A 22,302-nucleotide genomic window follows, 5' to 3' on the forward strand; every position below is an offset into this window, starting at 1 on the left:
GAACTATCCACCAGTCTGCATCTCCCTGGTTAGCAGGGATTATAGGCATGCACTTCCATGCCCAAATCTTTCATAGATGATATTCCAAGCATGTGGGTGCTCTTTCTCTGGACTTTTAAATATTTTATGACTTTGAGAATAATCATCATTTAGGCAGTCCCATTTTCTATCATCCTTTTCCTTTTCTGATTGTGCATGTATTCAGTATTCTTACAAAGTGCTCCCCCCCCCCCCAGTAACCTCAAAATGTAAATAATAAAAATAATTATTTCATCATTTTATGAATGAGGAAAGTCAGATAGTTTCTGAGCCAGGATTTGAACCCGAGTGCTTTTTGCAATGTACTATACTGACTTGTGGCTTTGTTATCCACAATAATATTTCTCTAAATTGTCTTTTTAGTCTTATGCTCTTTCCACCATTTTAAACTGTTCATTGCATTTGCTATTTTCCCTGTGGCCACTACACGGTTCAACTTCTTTGTTGTCATTGCAAATTGTTATACCATTGACCCCAAACTAAGAGAATTGGTTTGGCACTTGTAAGTAGGTTAAAATTGTTTATCTAATTCCCAGAGAAAGTTCCAGATATAATAAATACATTGTAGTCCTGAACCAACCAGATGGTAAGATAAAGGTTGATTCTTATGTATTATCTATCCATGGGTAATTGTGGATTGATTCTACTACTTCTTCATTATATTTGATAGTAACATTTAAAATCATCAGTTTTGTTTTTATTTTATTGCTACATTTTTGGGAGTAATTAAATGGGGAACTTTGAAACTTTTGCCACTTTAACCCAAAATGCTAATTAGTCACTTCTTTTATTCTACAGAGTTCTCTTGCAGAGACATTGGACAGCACTGGAAGTTTAGATCCCCAGAGAACAGATATGATTTATACAATAGAAGATGTACCTCCCTGGTATCTCTGTATATTCTTAGGGCTACAGGTAAGATTCTTAAATATGGTTAGACATTAGAACAATTATTAACTTCTTAAATTTTTACTTTTCTAGTGTAATAAAATGCTACTTTGATTTATTTAATTTATTAATGTATTCTAAATTTTTGCTTAAATAATTTAATTAGACATGCCAAAATTTTTTATAAAATTGTGGATTTTTTACATTTGTGATGGGAAGGTAGAAAAAGCTGGAAGAAGAAAGGAAGAGAATATAAAGAAGGTATAGGGATACAAGGCATGGCAAGTAATAAAAAGGGAAAGAAAAGAAAGATAGAAAAGAAGAGTATAGAAAAGAAAATAAAGGAAGAAAAGAAAAATGACTTTCCAGCCTCCCCTCAGATATCACTGTCCTGAATATATTTAGAAAGGAAGTAGAATAGGCTTCAAAGAGACCAATAATTGGTGGGGGACCAAGTGTATGTGTTGGTGATATACATTCTTGTGAAAGACATTTTAAAATCTTGAAGGTGTGGGGAAAATCTTATACCTCAAGCAATTATTAGGAAAAAAATAACCAAGAACTACTGACTTAAGTTCCTATTTTCCCATCTACGCAAAGTATTTGTGTCATTTATTTATAAAACCAGTGAATCTTTGATGAACTTATTAGTGGGAATAAGTAGGTTTTTGGAAGTGATATTCAACATTGGACCATATTTTTCAATTTTGCAATTGATGGAAGAATTTAGAGAACATAACATTCTACTATGTGTGGGTTATTAAAAAAAAAAAAAAAGCATTTATTTTAGTAAAAAAAAAGTAGTACTTGAAAAGTTTCCTTCCAATCAGGTTCTCTCAAGAATGAATTCATTAAAAGAAAAACAATTTAAGTGTTTACGCCTCCTTCTTATAGGTATAGAGTTTATACCTATACTCTAATTGGAGAAGATGAGATATAAAACAAAGTTTCTTAAAATATGGGTCATGACCCTTTAGGGGTTACATAATTGAATGTGGGGGTGGGTCACAAAAATTTAGCAAGAGTAAAAGGAAACAAACATTGCACCAAGATTTAATTCTTTATGTAAAAATAAACTATCTCATTAGCATGCAAATTTGCTTTTTTCTTTAATAGTAAAATTACATGTGTACCAAAGAATTGTTTTGAAGTTAATTTCATTATGATTTATTATCACTAAGTGTTTGGGGTCATGTAAAAATTTCTCAGGCAAAAAGAGGTCATGAATGGAAACAAGTCCTGATACAAAAGAAAAGTACAGCTGCAGGGCAAGTGGAAAGATCTTAGAAGCCTTAGAGGTATTTCATTGAGGTGAATGACTTGGCCCTGAGGTCCTTAGATTACATAGGTGGGTCACACGACAGTGTCTCTTCTCACCCACAACACAAATTCTTTTTTCCAATCCTGTGTGTATGCACTTTAATTCCTCCAAACATACCAAACCAGAAAGGGTTACTGAGGCACAAAGAATAATTTGCTTATTTTTCCATAAATAATTAATGTTAACTTTGTGAATCTTATAATAGGAACATAGTTTTCAAATTTTCCTTTCCCTTTTCTTCCACTTCCTATTTTGGGAAATGTTAGAGGGCGAAACTCCTGGATGGTTATTGAAATGTCATTTGTTTTATAAGAATATAATTAAATGTACCTTATAACCTAATTTAAACAATCTGTGAAGTGTGTGTGTGTGTGTGTGTGTGTGTGTGTGTGTGTGTACGTACATGTGACCTTGTATTTATTTTAAAACAATCTTTGTATTTCTGTTGTCTATAGCACTATTTGACCTGTTTTAGTGGTACTATAGCAGTGCCCTTTTTGCTAGCTGATGCTATGTGTGTTGGATATGACCAGTGGGCTACAAGTCAGCTTATTGGGACCATATTCTTCTGTGTGGGAATCACAACTTTATTACAGACAACTTTTGGATGCAGGTAAAAATTGGAATGTTAAGCTGCTCTAATTAAAAATTAGTCATTGGAATATGTTTATGATAATGTTTGTATGTATAGTTTTATGAAATATGTACTGTAGCTCTGCTTATAATCAAATACAAGGGGCCTGTCATGAAACATCAAGCTGCCAGATATTGATCAGAAATTAGCCTAAGTGCCTAAGCAGGTGGCAAGGTAGCATGGTTGGTTGGCTTAGACACTCGGAAAAGAGGGTATAAAGATATAGTTATATGACCCCAGAACATTATCCCATTTCTGTGACCTGTGCTCTCAGAAAGAGCCTCTGCTGGCTTAAGGCAGTATGGAAATACGGCCAGCTCTACCACTAACTTTGTAAGAAACAACTGAGCTTAAAAACTTTGGTAGAATCATTTCATATTTCTATCCAGAGACTGAGGGACATGTAGATAGGATCAGAAATGTGTTTGTGTATGTATGCACACATGTGTGTTCTAATTCCTTGAATTTTTATGATAGAATTGCAGGGTTGTAGAAATTCTTTAGATGTTTTCATTATAGAGACTATACTTCAGCTTTTCAAGCAGGGACTTGAGGGATCCAACTAGACACTGATTGAAGCCTCAGTCTGGTGTAGCATTTAACAGAGTTCCATTGATGACAAAGGCCTAAAAAATGAGGAAGGAAAAGCTCAAACTCTGTCAGACCTGTGTATTCTTTTCTTGCTACTCAATAACTGTATAAAGGGAATATATATATATATATATATATATATATATATATATATATATATATATATATATATATATATATATATACACACATATATATGTATGTATGTATATGAAATGGGTTAGATTAGTGGTTAAGAGAGATACCATGTTTTTGAGATGGAGAAAATTCCTGACAAATCTTTATGCTTGACATTCTTGCCCATTCTAACCCTATCCTGTATTTCTAAGCTTATACCTTTACATGCTTTATTTATCTTGATTTATTAGCTATACCCTGATCTCACCCTGTACCCCTTATTCTAGGACATCCACCAAGAATCAAGTGTCCTTTTTACTTAAAAGCATCTTTTGGAGTCCACTTTTTCCTTTGGAGCTCAGATCAGGTGCTACTTTAGCCATGAAGTTTTTTGGAAGCTAAGCAATCCTTTTCCCCTCAAATTTTTCTAAAGCATCTTGATATCTCCATTTGTTTTTTGTCCTTGTTTTACAGACGCATCTCTTTTAGTGTGAATGAATCCTACTTTATAGGATTCATTAGTATTTGAATTCCAATTATTCAAAATTATAATTTTGTAAAATATGGTCATTAATTATATCTCAGCAGAAATATACTGTGTGAATTTTAATAATGAGAAACTTCATATGATTCACTTTTCATTCATTAGTGGAAAGAACATTGGTTTGGAAGTCAGAGTAATTGGGTTCATATCCTGCTTCTTTAATAATAAATATTTGTTGTGACTGAATTCAAGCCACCCAACCTCTCTATGGATCAGTTTTCTTATTTTTAAAATGATCTGATTTGCCTAGTAGAGATCCATTGGTTTCTAGATTAGTTTTATTGTGTCTGTGAACTTGGACAGGAAAAACATTTACACCTTTATTTTCAATAACCTCTAACCAAGATTTAGTTATCTGATCTGGTTCTCTTCTATTTTTTAAGGGTATGATCATTCAGATAGTATCTGTTTTTAATTTATTGTGGCATATAATGTAAAATATATCTAAATCTAATTTCTGCCAAACTTGCTATATTAAATAGAAATTATTTTCTAAGTACTTTATGGTCTTGGATTTATCATACTGGATTAATGAATTCAGTTCTTCTAATTCTCATCTGTGCTATTTTGCAAACTTTCTTTTCAAATATTATGTGTAATATTTTTTAGTTTTATATGTATAGAATAATAGATTTTAGCGTTACAAGGGAACTTAAAACATTGGCTTTCTAAGAATTTGTTGTCCAAACGTGAAATAGATTACCTTAGATAGTGGATTCCCTCTCATGACCACTTACTTTGTCTTATTATAGTGAGGATTCTTTTTTGGATATGAATTCAGCTGGATGGTTGCTGAGAACTCTTCCAGCTCTTAAATTCTGTATCCTAAGAGAGAATTTCTGTGATCCTTTCTAGCTCTCAGTCTTATAAAAAATGAAATAAGCAGTGTATATAACACAATTTTGCTGAAGGAAAAAGAAAGAAGGTGATCAGGATGTGATGTTGGGTCAAATATATACCTGCACTATCAGAAAGGTGATAGTACAATGTGATTGGATTGGCCCCTATAAATAACCATTCATTCAAGTATGACAACTTTGTATATTGGGTATTTTTAGCTGTGTGAGTGCTTCTAGTTTCATGTGTTCTGTCCAAAATAATATTTACTTAGTTTGGATTTTTAGAAAATTAATTTTGAATCATGTCATTATTTATATAATTTTTTTAGTATTATGATTATGGCTTTGTTCTCATTTCTTTCAGGTTACCTCTATTTCAAGCTAGTGCTTTTGCATTTTTGGCCCCTGCTAGAGCTATTTTGTCTCTAGATAAATGGAAATGTAATACTACAGGTAACATACTGTTATTTCAAAATATATAATTTATACCCTGTACACAATATAAGAAATTGCAATATAGACTTGCATTCCTTTTATTCTTAGAATATTTTTTCCTTTCTCTTCTAGCTTATCAATTCTTAGGTGGTAAAAATGTATTTATTCATGAAATGAATAAATACTACATTGACTATAACACACAGAATGAGATCTCTGTTTTGAAAGGGGAAAAATATATATGCATTTAAACTTTAAAATTATATAGAATCATTACATATGAAATATTTACTGTGAATACCTCTTTAAATTCAAATAAAATGCTTTATTAATTTTATCGCCACTTTTCTTTTGTCTTTCTTATTTCCACATTTATTGTCTTATTAAGAGTACAATTTATACATTACTCAGGATTTCTGTACAAACAGATTTAGGAAATGGTAGAGTTAGAACAGTGTACACTCTGTATGCATGCAAGAGAAGCATTTGAGACTTTTTTTGCTAATGTTTTCTTTCAAAGGAATTATGAATATGTTGTGCTCTTGTTAATTTGATGCATCAGAAATCTTCTGAAATATGTAGATGTGAGTTTCCTACAAATGACATTTATTGTTTTTGTAACTGCAATAACTTTAAATATTTTGATCAGGTTAAGGAGAAGATAGGGAAATTTTAAAAATATCAAAGCCAGAGACTTCTTTATCCTAATTTATCTTCAAGTACCTAAAAATGCTTTTCTCTACTTGATATTTTGAAATTGTGATGAGATCATTCATTTGATTTAGTTTTCCCAATTTCTTAAGTAAGGTAATGGCTTACTATAGTATACTTTAATTTGTTACTTCTACTAGTTAATTTTTATGTAAAACAGTGAATTACCATAATTCCATTAGTTTTATTGAAAATTACAATTTTTGCCTATAAGTTAACTAACCTGATATTAATACTATGAATTCAACTTGCTTTATGGCCAAGTATACTGTTGTGTTGTGCTATCAATAACAGTGGATTTAGATTTATGTGTAAAGAAGAGAGGACTTTAAAAATACTAAAAATTATTGAATCACATTAAAACAGCATTTTTCTATATATTAAGAGAAAAAATATTTTTCTTTGTTTTCAAGATCTTTCAGTTACCAATGAAACAACAGAATTATTGCATACTGAGCATATCTGGTATCCAAGAATACGAGAGGTAAAAAATAAGCATTATTTTCTTTTTATCATTCTCATTGTCAATTTTAACTTATATTATCTTGCAACAAATTTGATAACAGTACTCTATAAACATCAGGCAGTTATTTTTGATAGATTTATTAGTAATTTCAGTTGCTACAGTTCTTTTGAATGTTATGTCTAATTTAAATATCACATGAAAATTTATATCAAAATATATTTAAAACTGTGAAATCATGCTTTGTGAATTGAACTTTACTGCCAGTTTTTATCAATATCATTTTAATCAAGTAATGAAATAGTTGTCTTGTTTTATTCCAAAAGGTTTTACTGTAGAATGAAGATCTATATTTTGCAAATCAAACTCTTCTGCCTTTTGGTCAAATTTCCAAATAGATTTCATAATCAGCTTATCTGAATGCTTATACATAGTTAGACTCCTCCACTAGTAAGGTCATTGGTGTTTGTACATTGTCATGTGAAAAACAGATGACTACACTGAAAAAAGCAACTTGTACAGTCTACATAGAAACTCTTTTGTGTCAGAAGCCTCTTCCTTTATATTTCTGGTTATCTCCTCTAAATTTGCCCCGAACATATGCCCTGCTGTGCTCTAATACACTCAGATGTGTCCCCAAATACTTGGGAAACTTCTAGAATTGTAGCGTTTCTAGCCTCATATAATGAATATAGAGTGCAGGATTTTTTAGTCAGAAGACCTGGGTTCAAATCCTGGCCCTATGGTTTAATAGTTTTGTGTCCATAGGAAAGTCATTTCATCTATATGAGTTTCAAATTCTGCATGTGCAAAAATGGAGATTATAAAATGTAGACTGCCTATTTCATAGGCTGGTGGTGAGAAAAGCACTTTAGATACCTTCCAGAGCATGTGGCATATGCCTGGGAAACTACAGTTATGAAATGATCATTGATGTTGTTTAATTATGTTTCTGTGCTCTTCTTTAATCAGGGAATAATTTTCAGGATTTGTTTGTAATGATTGAAAACAGTATTTTAAAAGGGAGAGGAAATAGGACTAGTTGGATAATGTCTTTTCTCATTTCTTTGTTCAGATCCAAGGTGCCATTATCATGTCTTCATTGATAGAAGTTGTAATTGGCTTCCTTGGCCTGCCAGGTGCTCTGCTAAAATATATCGGACCTTTGACTATTACACCAACAGTGGCCCTGATTGGTCTCTCTGGTTTCCAGGCGGCAGGAGAAAGAGCAGGGAAACACTGGGGCATAGCTATGCTGTGAGTTCATGTAACTTCTTTTTTTTTTTTTGATGTGAATATTGTTATGCTGATACAACTTCATCTTCTAAATAAAGTAATAGTGAATATGGAAAGTAAAATTTTTTCTGGTTGTAGAAAACAATTTTTTTGCAGTTCTATATGATAAGTAGGAAGTTGCTTGATCCCAACAAAACATATATCCAGAACAGTTAAATAGTAGCCAAGACACTAAATTTAGAGTCAGGAATCTAGTTTCCTACTTATCTACCTGTTTGACCTTGAGAAAAGGATTTTAGGATCTTTGGTTTCCTATTGGATTAGATAATTTCTATGGTTCCTTCTAGCTTTAAGTCTGTGTTCTTATTGACTCTTGATACATCTAATTTAATAACTTCAGGATAGGAGAGTTAATGTGGCTTGTTCATGTTAGAAATTTAGATGTTTGTCGAACTAGTTCTTTGTCAGAATTAAATAAATAATCACAAAATTAAAAGGGAAATATTTCTTGTTCAAGCATTTGGCAGTCTCAAATTGTTAATGACTTCTATGTTTCTGTTCCAATCTATTGTTTATAGATCCCAGAATTTTTTCCCATAAGAATAATGTAATAATTTTCATGCTAGCCCCAGAGATATTATTTTAATATTGATTACCTTAAGTACCAAGCCTCAGGCTAGCTTTTGAAGGACAGAACCATAACAGTTTCAGTCTAAATGTTCTGGCAATAATATCATGAAAATAGGTATAGAAGAGGTCTTTCTTATGTAGATTAGTCATAAATTAAATGTTCCTCAGTCAAGAACTCTCCTCCTTTTCTCTTTTCTCTTTTCTTATTTTAACTGAAGTCTGCTTTTCACAGAGCCTTTAACTAGGAAGTGGGGAAAATAAAATGCCAATAACACAAGGCTCCTGTCCTGTTTATAATCTGCTGGCTAGTATGACACATAAATAACTGGAACAAAAGGACACAATATAGGCGATGGAAAGATCTAATCCAAATGCTGTATGTGAAGCCTAAAGCAGGAAAGATTGTTACTAAGAATGTTTAAGATTAAAAGATCAATACCTTCTTAGAAGTGCCATTTGAATTGGGTCTTGAAGCATAAGTAGGGTTTAAAAAGATAGGGGTAATAGCTGTAAGGGGTAGATGTAATAAATGTAATAAAATAGATGTAAAAGGGGTAAAAGATGGTAAATGAACCAATCTAAGTAGAAGGCATGGACATGGATTAGCACAGATTCCTCCAGTTCAGCTAGAGGGTAAAAATTATAGAAAGCAATAACGTAAGTAAAAAACTGGAAAGACTCTGAAGTGTTATGTTCTGGGGGTTGTATAGGCTAAATGAATTGACCTTTATTTGGGATTCACAAGAAAACTGCTGCAAGATTCTTTTCAAAAGTCTTTATAGATTGGTAAAAGTGATGGCTCAGTCATGTAATTGTACAAATTGATTCCAGTGAGAACATGGAATTGTGTACCATCTAAATAAGCTAACATAAAAATATCTTGGTTGCTGATATGGTTTTTCTGTCTTTAAGAGCTAGTGTAGGATCATAAAACCCATTTGAAGATTTCTTTTAAATCTTCTCAGAATTCCAACTTGAAGCCTCATGGTTTTAGTAGTGTTAATTGGGAGGCAGAAGATCTGAGTTCAAGTCTTAGTTCTACTGCTAATCAGTTTTGTGGCCATGATTAAAGCTATAGGAACATTAAGGATGAACATACTGTCATTATTGAGTTACTCTTTTCTGGGACACAATTTTTGTCATGGACACAATTGTAAAAATATTTCTTACAAAATCTTTTCTCAAAATCCTCAATTTCTTAGATAATGACTAAGGCAAAATGTGAGGGTAGCAATACCAAAAACTCATCTGCAGTCAGATTTTTTTTTTGAGAATTTTGAGAATGAACCTGGAATTTTAGAACAAAGAAATGAGTTAGGCTCAGATGGGCAAGGCCTAAAATTGTTGGGAGACAGATCAGTGCATGTTGTGTTGTGAGTGATGCTGTTTGGCTTAGGGTAAGGGGAGGCATGTTGGAGTAGTGGGAGGTGTGGGGGTATAGGGCCAGGACAAGGGTAGAATAATAAGAGCATTAGGTTTCAGAATCACAAATTGTGTTTTACATCCTATCATACAGTAAAACATTCAGTTTGGTGGAGCATTTCTATTTGCTTTAGAAAAATCTTTTTCTAGACAGCTTCTGCACTTTCCTTGTCTCCTTCAGAGTCATTATCTTTCCTCAGTTTTGTATTGGGTTCATTTGACATCAGTCTTAAAACAAAAGCCATTTCTTAAAGCATACCTTATATTACAACTCCCACATTCCAACATATAGATTCCTGTGTTTTTCATATTTTTATTCCTAAAGATCAATGAGAGCCATCTTCTCCATTTATGCAAGTTAATGGTCTGTTGGTTAGTTCTTCTGCTATAATATTTTATTCTATTTTTGAGTGATATTAGATAAGAATTCTAAGATCTACCTAAAGAGGTTATTTCAGAAAGATGTTATACTCTCTCGGATACCAATTAAATGAGAACTGTGCAGGAGTTTTCTAGTCTGAAGAAAGTTTGTTGAACCATAAAGGATTATTTACAGTAGACAGTGTGTAAACCTAACTAATCTTTCTTTCTCCCCCAGAACTATTTTTCTAGTATTGTTATTTTCTCAATATGCCAGAAATGTTAAATTTCCTCTCCCAATTTACAAATCCAAAAAAGGATGGACTGCCTACAAATTGCAGCTTTTCAAAATGTTCCCTGTAAGTAATCAATTTCTATTTTACTTTAAAAATTACTGTCAGTGCATATCTTTTGAGAACCTATAAAGATCATTTTGATTTTTAAATTTTTGTGTTTTGGAACTATAAGTAAGCCACACAACGTTCATTGTCCATAGTGATGATAAACCAAATAAAAAATTCATTTCTAAACTTTGAGAAGCATGTTTTTGTAGTGTTCAAGATAAAATGACAATTAAAAAATATATTGTTAGACTTCTCCCATTTCCCCAAAAGTTTACTTAGTGAGGATTATCTCTATACCAGTCTTTTACAAATACGAATTGAGTCATTCTTATAGATGTTCATTATTAGGAGGTATTTGTCATTTAAACAAAACTACAGTTAGGTGTATGAAGCATTTAAAATGCAATTTCATTAAAATAAAATCTATTAAAAGCCATTATAAGTTTTTTCTGCATTTAAGTTATAGATGGGCAAGGATGAAGGGAGAGGGAAAGAGAGAGAGCATGTAAACTTCTGTTTCATCAATAACCACTAATATACTTAGCCTGGAATAGTCTTCTCCCTTTCCAATTTCAGATAATCCTGGCTATCTTGGTATCCTGGTTACTGTGCTTCATATTCACTGTGACAGATGTCTTTCCACCTGACAGCACAAAGTATGGGTTCTATGCTCGTACAGATGCTAGACAAGGCGTGCTTTTTGTGGCACCTTGGTTTAAAGTTCCATATCCATGTAAGTATACTTAAGGCAGTTTAAAGGCAGTGCAGGCGCTACTTGTAAGGGGAATGAATTGCAGTAATCATTATTTGTAATCTTCGTGGCCATTGAAGATATTGAAATTTTGACAACCAAAATGGAATATTGTCTAAAGAAAGACAATTAAAATGCATGTTTCATGGGAACTTCTCTCTAGCAATTCCTTATGACCAGAGAATATTAGTTTTTCATATTAGCTTATCAACACCTTTGAGAGGAGAGGATAAGGACTGATTTGTTTTGGTGGAAGAGATCATGACATTTTTGATCTCCAGATGATAAGTGGCACGAAACAAGTTTTGAATTATAGATGTACTAGTGTGGTCAAATAAAGAAGGGATACATAAAGTGGAGGGTACCAAAGAATATTGAGATGCATAGGAATAATTGATTAACAAACACTTATGGCCACCAATAAACTATTATTAATATCATTGGGCCCACATTTTATTTATAGCATAAGGATAGTTGATATGATTAAATGTAAGCTAACAAGCACAAGAGGGAGGATTGTAGCTCTTAAATTATAATAGATGAGTTGATTAATTTTTGGTTGAAACATAAGGCCCAGCAGAGAAACTGTTTGCATTTATGTGTAGTGTTTTGAAGAATATAAGCTCTAGAATTTTAATTTAGGTCAAAATCGGCAATTTATTCTTCTCTTTAGGAAGCTATAGTTTTTGTATACTTTAAGGCAATATTGCTTAGAAAAAAATAATTTAAAATTGAGATAGATGGTGGAAATTTTGGAATGAATGCTTCTTTCCTCAAAATAGGTTGGATTTTGATTTTTTTTTTTTTTTTTGCTACTCTTTAGAAAGATTAATATGTCAGAAACTCGGTTTTCATTATTACAGTACCCTTCCACTCAAAAGCTTTCAGTAGATCCCCATTGCTTGCATTCTGAAATCTAAACTCAGTCTACCTTTTAGAGCCTTTTAAGATCCTACAGAATTGATCCTGCCAGAGTTTTCTAACTTTATGTCTATTATTACTCCCTTACACAGACTTTCCTCTGTAGTTGGATGGGTTTGCTCACAAAACCTTTTTATTTACATGGGGTCATCCTTCAGTTATTTCTGTTACTCCTTTTTGTTGTCTATTTCAGAACATATTTTTTTTTCCCTTTGAATTTAAAATTTTTGTTATTTGTGTATAGTATTAAGTCATATATTCCTTTGTAATATTTCTTCCATTTTTGTTGTTGATGGCTATTTACTCACATGCTAATCTATATTAATATGTGCATAGCAGACATATTAAATAGTTAAATGTTTCTCATATATAATGTTCACAGTGACATTGCTGTTCTGAGCCATGTATCAAGAAGGACCTGCATATATAGGTAGCATTCTGGATGCTAGTCTTCAGAGAAAGGGGACCATTAATAAGCAACCTGCTGTGGTTTGACTCAGACCCCAGGAGCAGAATGGAATCTTGATTTCAGCATTTATAATACCATTCTGTAGCAGAATAATCCCAGAAAGCATCCTAGACCAAAGGGGTACTCTAAAACAACAGAGCTTCCTACCTGGCTGAGTCCAATAGCAGTATGTTATTACTTTGACCAAAACTCAGATTAGGAATTTGCAGAACTTAGATTAGGGGAAGGGCAAACAGATTTTACCTTAGTTTGGTTTACTGTGGGAGCACTGATAGTTTGCTTATCCTTGGTCAGTCCTTGAGATACTAGAATAATCCTACAATCCAAGAAAGCAATAACAGGATCAGCTCGGCCCTTCTCTCAAGAAGTGGGGCAGAACCCTAAAAAGAAATCCAAAATCAGGATTTGGATTAAAGAAAGGGTAAACAAAAAAACATGCTCAAGACTCTTAACATGAAAGAGAATGATATCTACAAGTAATGCCTTAGATCACAAAAAAGGCTTGGGTGCAAATTGAACTAGAATTCCTGAAAGACATGAAGCAAGGGTTTTCAAAAGAATTAAATAGTGTTTTTCTAAGTAAAATAAGAGTATTTGAGAAAAAAAATTTGGAAAAGGATAGAAGAGGGAATTGGAAAGGGAATTAATAATGTGGTGTAGAGGAGGTGCAAAGTCTTGCCCAAGCAACAAAATCTCTGAAAAAACAAAAACTCTGGGGAAAAAAGTGAGCCAAATAGACGCCAAGATATTACAAGAAATATTAAAATGGTGGGAGGGTGGTAAGGGGAATGGGAAGGAGAGAAAGTATAAGATATTTCAGAGCAAAAACAACTGACCTGGAAAATAGATTGAGGAGAAAAAAGTTTCTTGAATCATTGGACTGCCTGCAAGTTGTGACAAAATATAGCCCAGGCATCACGTTTCAAGTCTCTGCCCTTTTTAGTCTATTCTCTTAGGAGCCACTGTAGTGATTTTCCTAAAGTGCTGGTCCAAGTGTCATTCTTTCTACCCATTAAATTCCAATGGCTTTGTTTTGCTATCAGAAACAAATACAAATATTTAGTTTGGCATTCAAAGCCTTTCATAACCTGGCACCTTTGTACCTACCATGTATTCTTTGATCTAGTGACACTGGCCTCCTGGCTCTTCCATGAGTCCAAAGATGGAAATGTAAAAATGATCCTCCATCTCTCACCTCCAGGTATTTTTTCTGACTGTTCCTCATTTCCAGAATACTCTCCCTTCTCCACTTGACTACTCCCCTTCTTTAAGCCCCAATTGAAGTCCCTTCTTCTACAGGAAGCCCTCCCTAATCTCTTAATTCCAGTGCCTTCTCTCTTAATTATTTCCTATTTATCCAGTATATAGCTTGTTTGCCAATTATCTTCTCCTTTAGTCCTTGAGGGCAAGGATCCAATCATCTTTTTTTTTCTTTTTGTATTCCTAGCACTTAGCACAGTGCCTGGCACCTAGTATGTGACTAATGACATACTGTAATGTTTATTGACTGAATGATATTTCAAGAAATTTTAAAACTGCCCAAATCTTTTAGAACCAACAAAAAGGTGGGAATTGAATGAAATCACTACTCAACAACTGAAATAACCCTGCTAGTGAAAATTCTCATGAACATTATAGCCGTAATATAGAGCTTCCAGGTCAAAGAAGAAAATAATATTAGAAGCCAGAAAGAAAATTCAAGTACTAAGGAGCTACAGTTAGGATCACTCTCAATTTAGTAGTCCCAACTGAAAACGAGTACATTACTTTGAAAGTAATAACTCCCAGAAAAGAAAGGATATTTTACAATACCCTTAGCAAAACTGAGTATGTTACGGAGGGTAGGGGGGTAAGGAGGTGGGGGGAGGGGGGAGAGGATTTTTAATGAATAAAGATCTAATGAAATAATATGCACTCTTCTTGAAAAAATAGAACTATGTCTAAAAACTTTAAAAGTTCAAATATAGGTGTAAAAAATGCAAAAAGATAAACATGAATGAATAACGATATTTGGTTATAAAAAGATAAATTGCTTATGACATAGGAAAATTATACATTTGTTTCCTGAGGGTTCATAGAGGGAGTCTAATTAAATGACTGGTTCTGTTGTGTCTTGATATTGAGAGAATAGAAAGAGAGGGGAAGAAAAATACACTTAGGGGGTAATGGGAAATTATTTTATCATTAAGGGGTGCACAAAGAACCATCTACACAAATGAGGAGGTTAGAATGGAGGGAGCAGCTGGGACTATAGTCACACTTATCTGAAATGGTTAAAGGGAGGAATATGGTTGGTATTGAAGTACATTTCACTCAGCAGAGAATTAAGGAGAACAGGGAAAATTAAAAGGAAAGTAGATTAAGGGAAAGATTATTCCCAAGCAAAACAAATTCTAAAGAAATAGAAAATTATAGCATTTTTGAGCTTTGATAAAGAATGAAAATCTCAGGGGTTTGTTTGATAAGTTAGGGAATGGATGAATATTGGTATATAAATATGATGAAATGATATTATAAGAAATGATGAATGTTCAGAGAAACTTGGGAATATTTGTATGATCCTATGCCAAATGAATTGAAATAATCAGGAGAATAATTTATACAATGACAAATATCATAAGGGAAAACAACTTGGAAAGAATTAGGAACTTTCATTAGCATAATGCAACTGTGATTCCAAAAAACTAATGATGGACCACCTCCTTATAGAGAAGCAAAGGAGTCACAGTGAAGAATCAGAGAAAAATTTTTTTAAAAAAAAATTAGCCCATGTGGAAATTGTTTTGATTGATTATACCTGTTTGTAATTGGGCTTGTATTATGATTATGATTATTATTCGTTCTCAGGTTGGGTGGTGAAGTGGGATTACAAATTGAAAAAAAATCAAAAATAATTTTTTAAAAGGACCTTGAGGCAGTATGTCCAAACCCAACCATATTAAAGGGGCAAAACTAGGACCAAAGTGCTGTAATAACTCATTTTCTCATGCTGAATCCATCAAGACTTCAGCAGTGAAGAAAGAGATCCAAGCTTGGGATCACAGAATTAAGTTCAAGTACTGGCTCCACTACTTTCTTGGGAGTTTGACTTTGGCAATTTAACCTTCCCAGGCCTCAATTTTCTTCTCTACAAAATGAGAACATTTAACTAGATCACTTCTGAAGTCCCTTTCAGTTCTAAATCTTTCATCCTATGTGCTGTTTACTAATTTTTTCATAGCATTAAATGTGCAAGATGAATGTTGGCATTATATTAAGAGTTTTCTATATTATGTTTCACTTATTATGGTTGAGATTATATTTCCTTTGATTTTATTTTCTCTATATTCAGACAGTAGATCTTTGATGTCACAAAATATTTTGAGTTCTGTTATGGAAGTATTAGATTTGTTCTGCTCCATTTTGAAGGCAAGAATTGGGTAACAATTATAGGGTACCATATTTTGTTCTGTATAAAGATAATAATTCTACTTGTCAAGTGGAGTCAGCTTAATTTATAAGTAATGCCTCTCATTGGGTATCTTTAGGCATTGTATTTTATCATGGTTTGGGGTTTTGTCTCTTAAAATCTTCAATGTTTCTTTGCCTGCTAGACAAAGTTCAAGGCTCTATCACAAACTGACTTCAATGCCTCTCCTTTTATTCTGTGCTTGCCTAGCCAATTATTCCTTGAACTCATGCTAGTTACCCTTCCTCCTGGAATATTGTACCTTGTATCAAGAAACTAGCTTTAATTGGAGGCCAATCCCTGTGATCTTTGACAGTGCCTTTTCCCAGTACCTAATGTCAGACTTTTAAATGGGCAATGGGCAAGGTCATTATGGGCTTCCTGTGTTAAAGGATGGATGGGAAATGGCAGGCCTGGAGAATTCAGGAATGAGCAGCACAGGAAGATAGCCAGAGGTGGAACCTACCTTGCCAGACCCTGAGAGAGGAGGCGTATGTGTAAATTCTGGTTTTAGCCACCAATGGAAGGTTCATTCTGTGCTTCCTGACCCCCATCTCTTCGTCATCCCCAGTTCTTCACATCTTCCAAACAAATCAAGATTTGTCTACTTGGAGAATCCCAATTCTCTATTCAAGAATCCTCTTCTCTAAATGGTAGGCAAAGCTGGAAGGGGATGATAGGTGCTCACACCTTCCTAGTCCAATTGGGAATTAGTCTCACAGTTGGAATTCATGCCACATCTTAAGCTGTGGGACACATAGATTTCCAGCCTGTGCTAGTTCAGAATACCCTGGCCTCTCTGTGCCTAGTGAAGTATATGTGAATGCAGTGCTCAGGGTCTTGGGCCACGGGTGTAGTAGAGCCAGCTTGAACCAGAGCCAATTACTAAATTTTGCAGTGTGAATTAAAGAGGCAATGAGGCTTGGTTTATTGTTTTGTTGATTATCTAGAAAAATGTCAGTAGTATAGACTAAACTTGAAAACATGTTGTTCATTTACATTTTTTTGAGTTAAATATTTATCAGCATCTACCTGAGTTTGAAGACTAATGGAAAAAGAAAAAGTGAAAAAGTTTACTGTTTTCCTATGGGAGGGAAACATACCCTTCTGCCATGCCAAATTTGGAGAAGCTTATGCTTAAAGAGTCATATGTTTTATACCAGTTACCTCTCTGAGTACGTATAAGGAGTCAAGTATGAAATCAGCTGGAATGATACCATAACATAGAATTTCATATCTGGAAAAGATCAAAAGATCAGCTATTATGTATAGTGATTTTCTTGTGCAGCAACTGGAGGAGCAGAGAAGGTGCTTGATATAAATGCTTATTGAGTGCTTGATCTATTTTACTCCCTTTCATTTTAAATATAGTTAACCGGAGACCCATAGTCATACTGGCATATCTAGGAATAGAACCCCAGTCTCCTAATATTCAGGCCGACATGGTCACCACTTCATGGTACTTCCTTTTTTTGCTTCCAGTCCAATGTCTCCACACCATAGCTCTGGGCTTTGCTGTAGCTAAACCTAACGTGATAAAGAAAAAAAATCTCAATTTAATGCACTATAAGAGGAGTTCTTACACTTTTCTTGTGTTATAGATCTCTTTGAGTGGTCTTCAACTTTCTGTAGTTCTAAATGCCAAAAACAAAAATTAGTTGGGAAATCAATATATTGAAATAAACATAGTTTTTCTCTTTCCAAGTTTAGTCTCCTTAAAATCTGTCCCAGGATTCTCTGGAGAGTAGAGCTGAAATTCTTAAGCTGAGGACTATAATTAAGAACTTCTGCTCTACAGCATTGTATTTTTCCCACTCCTGGCTAGCCATGATTGCAGAAGCCTATTCCATCCTTGTATTTTTTTCAGCAACCTCAGTGAATCTCACGAGTTCCAGTGGTCAGACTTTGCTGCATACCCAGTTCTTACCTCTTTTCAGAGGGCCAGGGTCTAATTATCACCTAATTGCCTGCCTGACATCTCCACTTGGTTTTCCCTTAGGAAACTCAAACACAACACGTCCAGAATGAAAATTCAAATGTTGCCTTCCCCATGACGTCTTTTCCTAATAGTCCCTGGATGGAAATAATCTTGCCTTCATTCTTCTATACACTTAAATTTTCTTTATTCTGTATCTGTTCCTGTCTTGCCTTATCTTACCTTCTAGCTTTTAAGCTTCTTGAAAGAAGGGGAGGGAGGAAGAGCAGTTAGAAGACACCTAAGTGGGCCCTCCCCCCACTTCTCCTCGATGCTCAACTATACCAACAATCTTCACCTGGTTCTTCCCTTGTTAACTTCTTCATAGTCGCTCTACAAGTAGAAATCTTAGATCTCCTCGGGAGATATCTGCAGTTCTCCTTCTGTTTCCATCCCTGTAAGTACAGAGACTGAGATGGAAATGCAGAAGCCATCAATCATCCAGGGCTTTGTGGCAGCTGCAGTTGGGAGCCATGGCAGAGGAGATGCTTTAGTGCCCTGGGATGACTCTTCTCCTTGCACACATCTCAGAGCCTTCCAAGTAACAGAAAGCAAATGACTTGGACTAAAAAATCAAAATAGTTCTGCAACTATTAACTCGTTTAATGGAATGAAGAACAATTTCATTGTCCTTCCTGATTGAATAACTCTTTTTTAACATCACTTTATTAATAGGATGAAGCATTTAACTCCAGTTTGCCTAAGATAGCCATTAAGAATTCCATTTTTCTTTTTTCTTTTGCAGTTCAGTGGGGACTTCCAACCGTTTCAGCTGCTGGAGTTATAGGAATGCTCAGTGCAGTGGTTGCTAGCATTATTGAATCCATTGGTGATTATTACGCCTGTGCAAGATTATCTTGTGCTCCACCACCACCCATTCATGCAATAAATAGGTAAGTGTCTTATCATCAAAGGTCTTTTTTTTTTTTTTTTTTCATGGATTCCCATTTTTAAGGGATTAATTGCCAAGTAGATAGCAGAGTGGTACTCTTGCTTAGGTATGGCTTAGATTAGATGATTTCCTAGATCCTATACATCACTGATTCTGTGATTCATCAAAATGATCGCATCTTGCCTTAATTTCTTGGTAATTTAAGAAAGACTGGGGGGGAAAGCCTGTTTCACGTCCTTTGGCTATATATGTCATTTTAGCGTGACATATTATTTATGAACATATTGGTGCCCCACAGCTGAATAGTGTAAACTCTCTAAAAATAAGCTTTTTTTTTGTGCCCTAGGCTGTTATTTCATTTGGTATATGCAGTTCCTTTCTCCTGAAACAGACCAGTAACTTTTTTTTTTTTTTTTTTTTTGCTACTTAGACACAGAGGTTAGTGCATTGCTCAGTGTCACCCAGAATATCATAAGTTAAAGACGGGACTTGACATCAGGTTATTCTGATAGCTTGTTCCAGTGTCTCGTGGGGCAGCTTAAACCTCATATGGGAGGATCACGAAGACTTGAGTGACAGCGAAAATGATAAAAGAACTTCCACATGAAATATATATTCAAATAAGCCTTGTTTTTGTGACTCTGCTACTTTATACCTTGTTAGGTTAATTTATATTTGTTTTTTTCCCGTATTTCTTAATATGGACTTTATTATTTGTAATTTTTAATGCTTAAAAAATTCTTAAGAAAGAAAAACCAAATCATTGGTTTTTATGAGATTAAAATTTAGTATGATTCTTCCTGAAGTGATTAGGCTTAGGTTTTTTTCTGTCTGCAACATTTTCTGTTGCCCTCCCTTCTCAATTTAACATATGCCCTGAAAGTGGGATTTGTTTTTTAACTACCACCTTTGCTAAAGTACCTTGGATGTAGAGAAATTGTCAGTTTGCATTTAACATAAAATTTTAATCATTTGTATACAATGATTTTTGTTCCAGGGTTTCAGAATATTTTACCTCTAAAATGAGTTTCTTTTTTTTTTTTCCTCTTGCTTCTTTGCCTTATAGGGGCATTTTCATTGAGGGGCTATCCTGTGTTCTAGATGGTGTGTTTGGTACTGGAAATGGTTCCACTTCATCAAGTCCCAATATTGGAGTTTTAGGAATAACTAAGGTACAAATCTTTTTCTAGTTAACAAACTAGTAAGTATATTTTGTTATAGTCATCTCCCTGAATGTTTTGAATTCTGGAAGTCTGAGCTCATTGTTTTGTTTGTTTTTTCAATGGATTTTAAAGTAGGACTGAGAAAATTATCCTCCCCTTGCCTATAGGAGAAAAAATCCTTAAATCTTTTAAAAAATATTATTAAAGAACTAGTAGAGGCATGGGAATACTTTATAATATGCCCTTTTCTGTAATGTACTACCAAAGCATTTCCATAAGAGACCTCTCTTGGAAATAATCTATCTTTCATATTATTATAATTCATTCCTTGAAAAAGAGCATTTTACCTTAAATGAAGTAAACTAAATAGCTGTTATTCACAATGGCACTTTTTGCTTTTGCAAATTGAGTTTTCATGTTATATAGAATCTAGAGCAAGACTTGACCTTAAATGTTATCTAAATTCTAGTTCAGAGTTGTCTTCTTAACACCCTAGAGAAGTGAAGTGCAGGAAAATATAGTAACATGCCTTTAAGAGCCTAAAATTCTGTGATTCTGTGATCAGACTTGAACTCTTATCTTCTGGTTCCAAGCCCAGTCCTTTTCTTTTTTTTTTTTTTTTTTAAACCATTTAATTTTGCCTCATTATACCTTGTATAAGAAGAGATTTTTATAGCTAGTTTTTCAAAAGGCAGTTTCTAATGAGGGAAGTAGTATGAGCCAGACTTAGCTTTGTAATATTGATCAAGTCACTTGAGAAACAGAGTTCCAGTCCCTCCTCTGTGATCTCTCAAGGCCTCAGTTAACACATCTGTAAAATGAGAATGCAGACCTAAACACTGGTCTCTAAGAACCATTCCAGCTATAATAACTCTGTGATTCTATGACCTTCCTCATGTCTGCTGTTCATTTGGAGAGGTTGTAGGTGTTAGGATATAAATAGTTTTCAGCTCTAATAGCTAATTAATCTATTAAAAGAGGCTTTTTAAAATGATTTTTTAAACTTGTTATTTTTTTAAAATACATGCAAAGATAGTTTAACATCCATCCTTAACAAAACCTTGTGTTCCATATTTTTTCTCCCTCCTCCTTCCTCTAGACAGCAAGTAATACAATATAGGCTGTATAATTTTTTCTTCTAAACATATTTCCATATTTATCATGCTGCACAAGAAAAATCAGGATTAAAAAGGGGAAAAAATGAGAGGGGAAAAAACCAAGCAAACAAGCAACAACAAAAAAAGGAATATTATGTTGTGATCTACATTCAGGTCCCTATAATGCTCTCTCTAGATGCAGATGGCTGAGAGTTTTTTTTTAAGGTCTTTGGGTTGATATTGTGATCATTGATACTCACAATAATTTTCCATCAGAGTCAGCATCTAGATTCATCGTTTTCAGACTGTCATAAATGGAAGAAACCTCAGAGATCATCTAGAGTCCAATCCACCTCATTTTACAAATGATTCTTCTTGGGAGAAGTTTAATTGTGTCATTCTTTATGACCTGCAGAAGCATGCAATGGGTAGATAGAAAAGTGAATTGAAGATTGGATTCACTGGAGCATTGTATACTTAAAGGTGGTTTGAAATTAAACATCCTTGGCCACTGGATAAATTGTTTCACCTCTCTAGTCCTCACTTTATTAAGCTAATGATCCTTTAGGGCCCTTTTAAACTTCTATGATTTCATGATCATTAGATAGCATTTAATGTATCTCAAATATTAAATGGTGTTGTATGAGGTCTCTCTCCACCAGCATAGTAAATTACATCTAATAATCTATACCAGAGGTTAATAATCTGAGGTCTGTGAACTTTTTTTTTTTGCCAGTGGTGGGGAGAATTGGGGCTATTTTAATATCTGTCTTTCAATAGCTTCTTTCCTATGTATTTTAGTTTATGCATTTAAACATTATTTTGAGTCTTTACCAGACTGCCCCAAAGTTAAAAGTTCTCTCATCTTTATTTTAGTAGATAATATTTATGAGAGACTGTGGCCAAAATAATTATAGAATTGTTGAGTATGTTAAGAGAGAGCTCAGAGGGTATCGCGTATACAACCTATATCTTTAGAATTTCTCTTACCAAATAGGCAACAAATGATCAT

At 33.9% G+C, this 22,302-nt stretch overlaps 1 protein-coding gene across 2 annotated transcripts in view; it reads left to right on the plus strand.

Moving 5' to 3' along the window:
* SLC23A2 (solute carrier family 23 member 2) overlaps nucleotides 1-22,302 on the plus strand; it is a 108,546-nt gene that overhangs the window by 70,749 nt on the left and 15,495 nt on the right. For both annotated transcript variants that reach the window (XM_051975458.1, XM_051975457.1), the window contains 9 exons: nucleotides 838-954; nucleotides 2,704-2,861; nucleotides 5,338-5,426; nucleotides 6,533-6,603; nucleotides 7,658-7,839; nucleotides 10,469-10,589; nucleotides 11,151-11,307; nucleotides 18,884-19,031; nucleotides 20,097-20,202. In XM_051975458.1, coding sequence (XP_051831418.1) covers nucleotides 838-954; nucleotides 2,704-2,861; nucleotides 5,338-5,426; nucleotides 6,533-6,603; nucleotides 7,658-7,839; nucleotides 10,469-10,589; nucleotides 11,151-11,307; nucleotides 18,884-19,031; nucleotides 20,097-20,202 — 1,149 coding nt within the window. The remainder of the gene's footprint in view (nucleotides 1-837; nucleotides 955-2,703; nucleotides 2,862-5,337; nucleotides 5,427-6,532; nucleotides 6,604-7,657; nucleotides 7,840-10,468; nucleotides 10,590-11,150; nucleotides 11,308-18,883; nucleotides 19,032-20,096; nucleotides 20,203-22,302) is intronic.

The sequence above is a fragment of the Antechinus flavipes genome, chromosome 2 (genome assembly GCF_016432865.1).
Source record: "Antechinus flavipes isolate AdamAnt ecotype Samford, QLD, Australia chromosome 2, AdamAnt_v2, whole genome shotgun sequence".
Taxonomy (NCBI): Eukaryota; Metazoa; Chordata; class Mammalia; order Dasyuromorphia; family Dasyuridae; genus Antechinus; species Antechinus flavipes.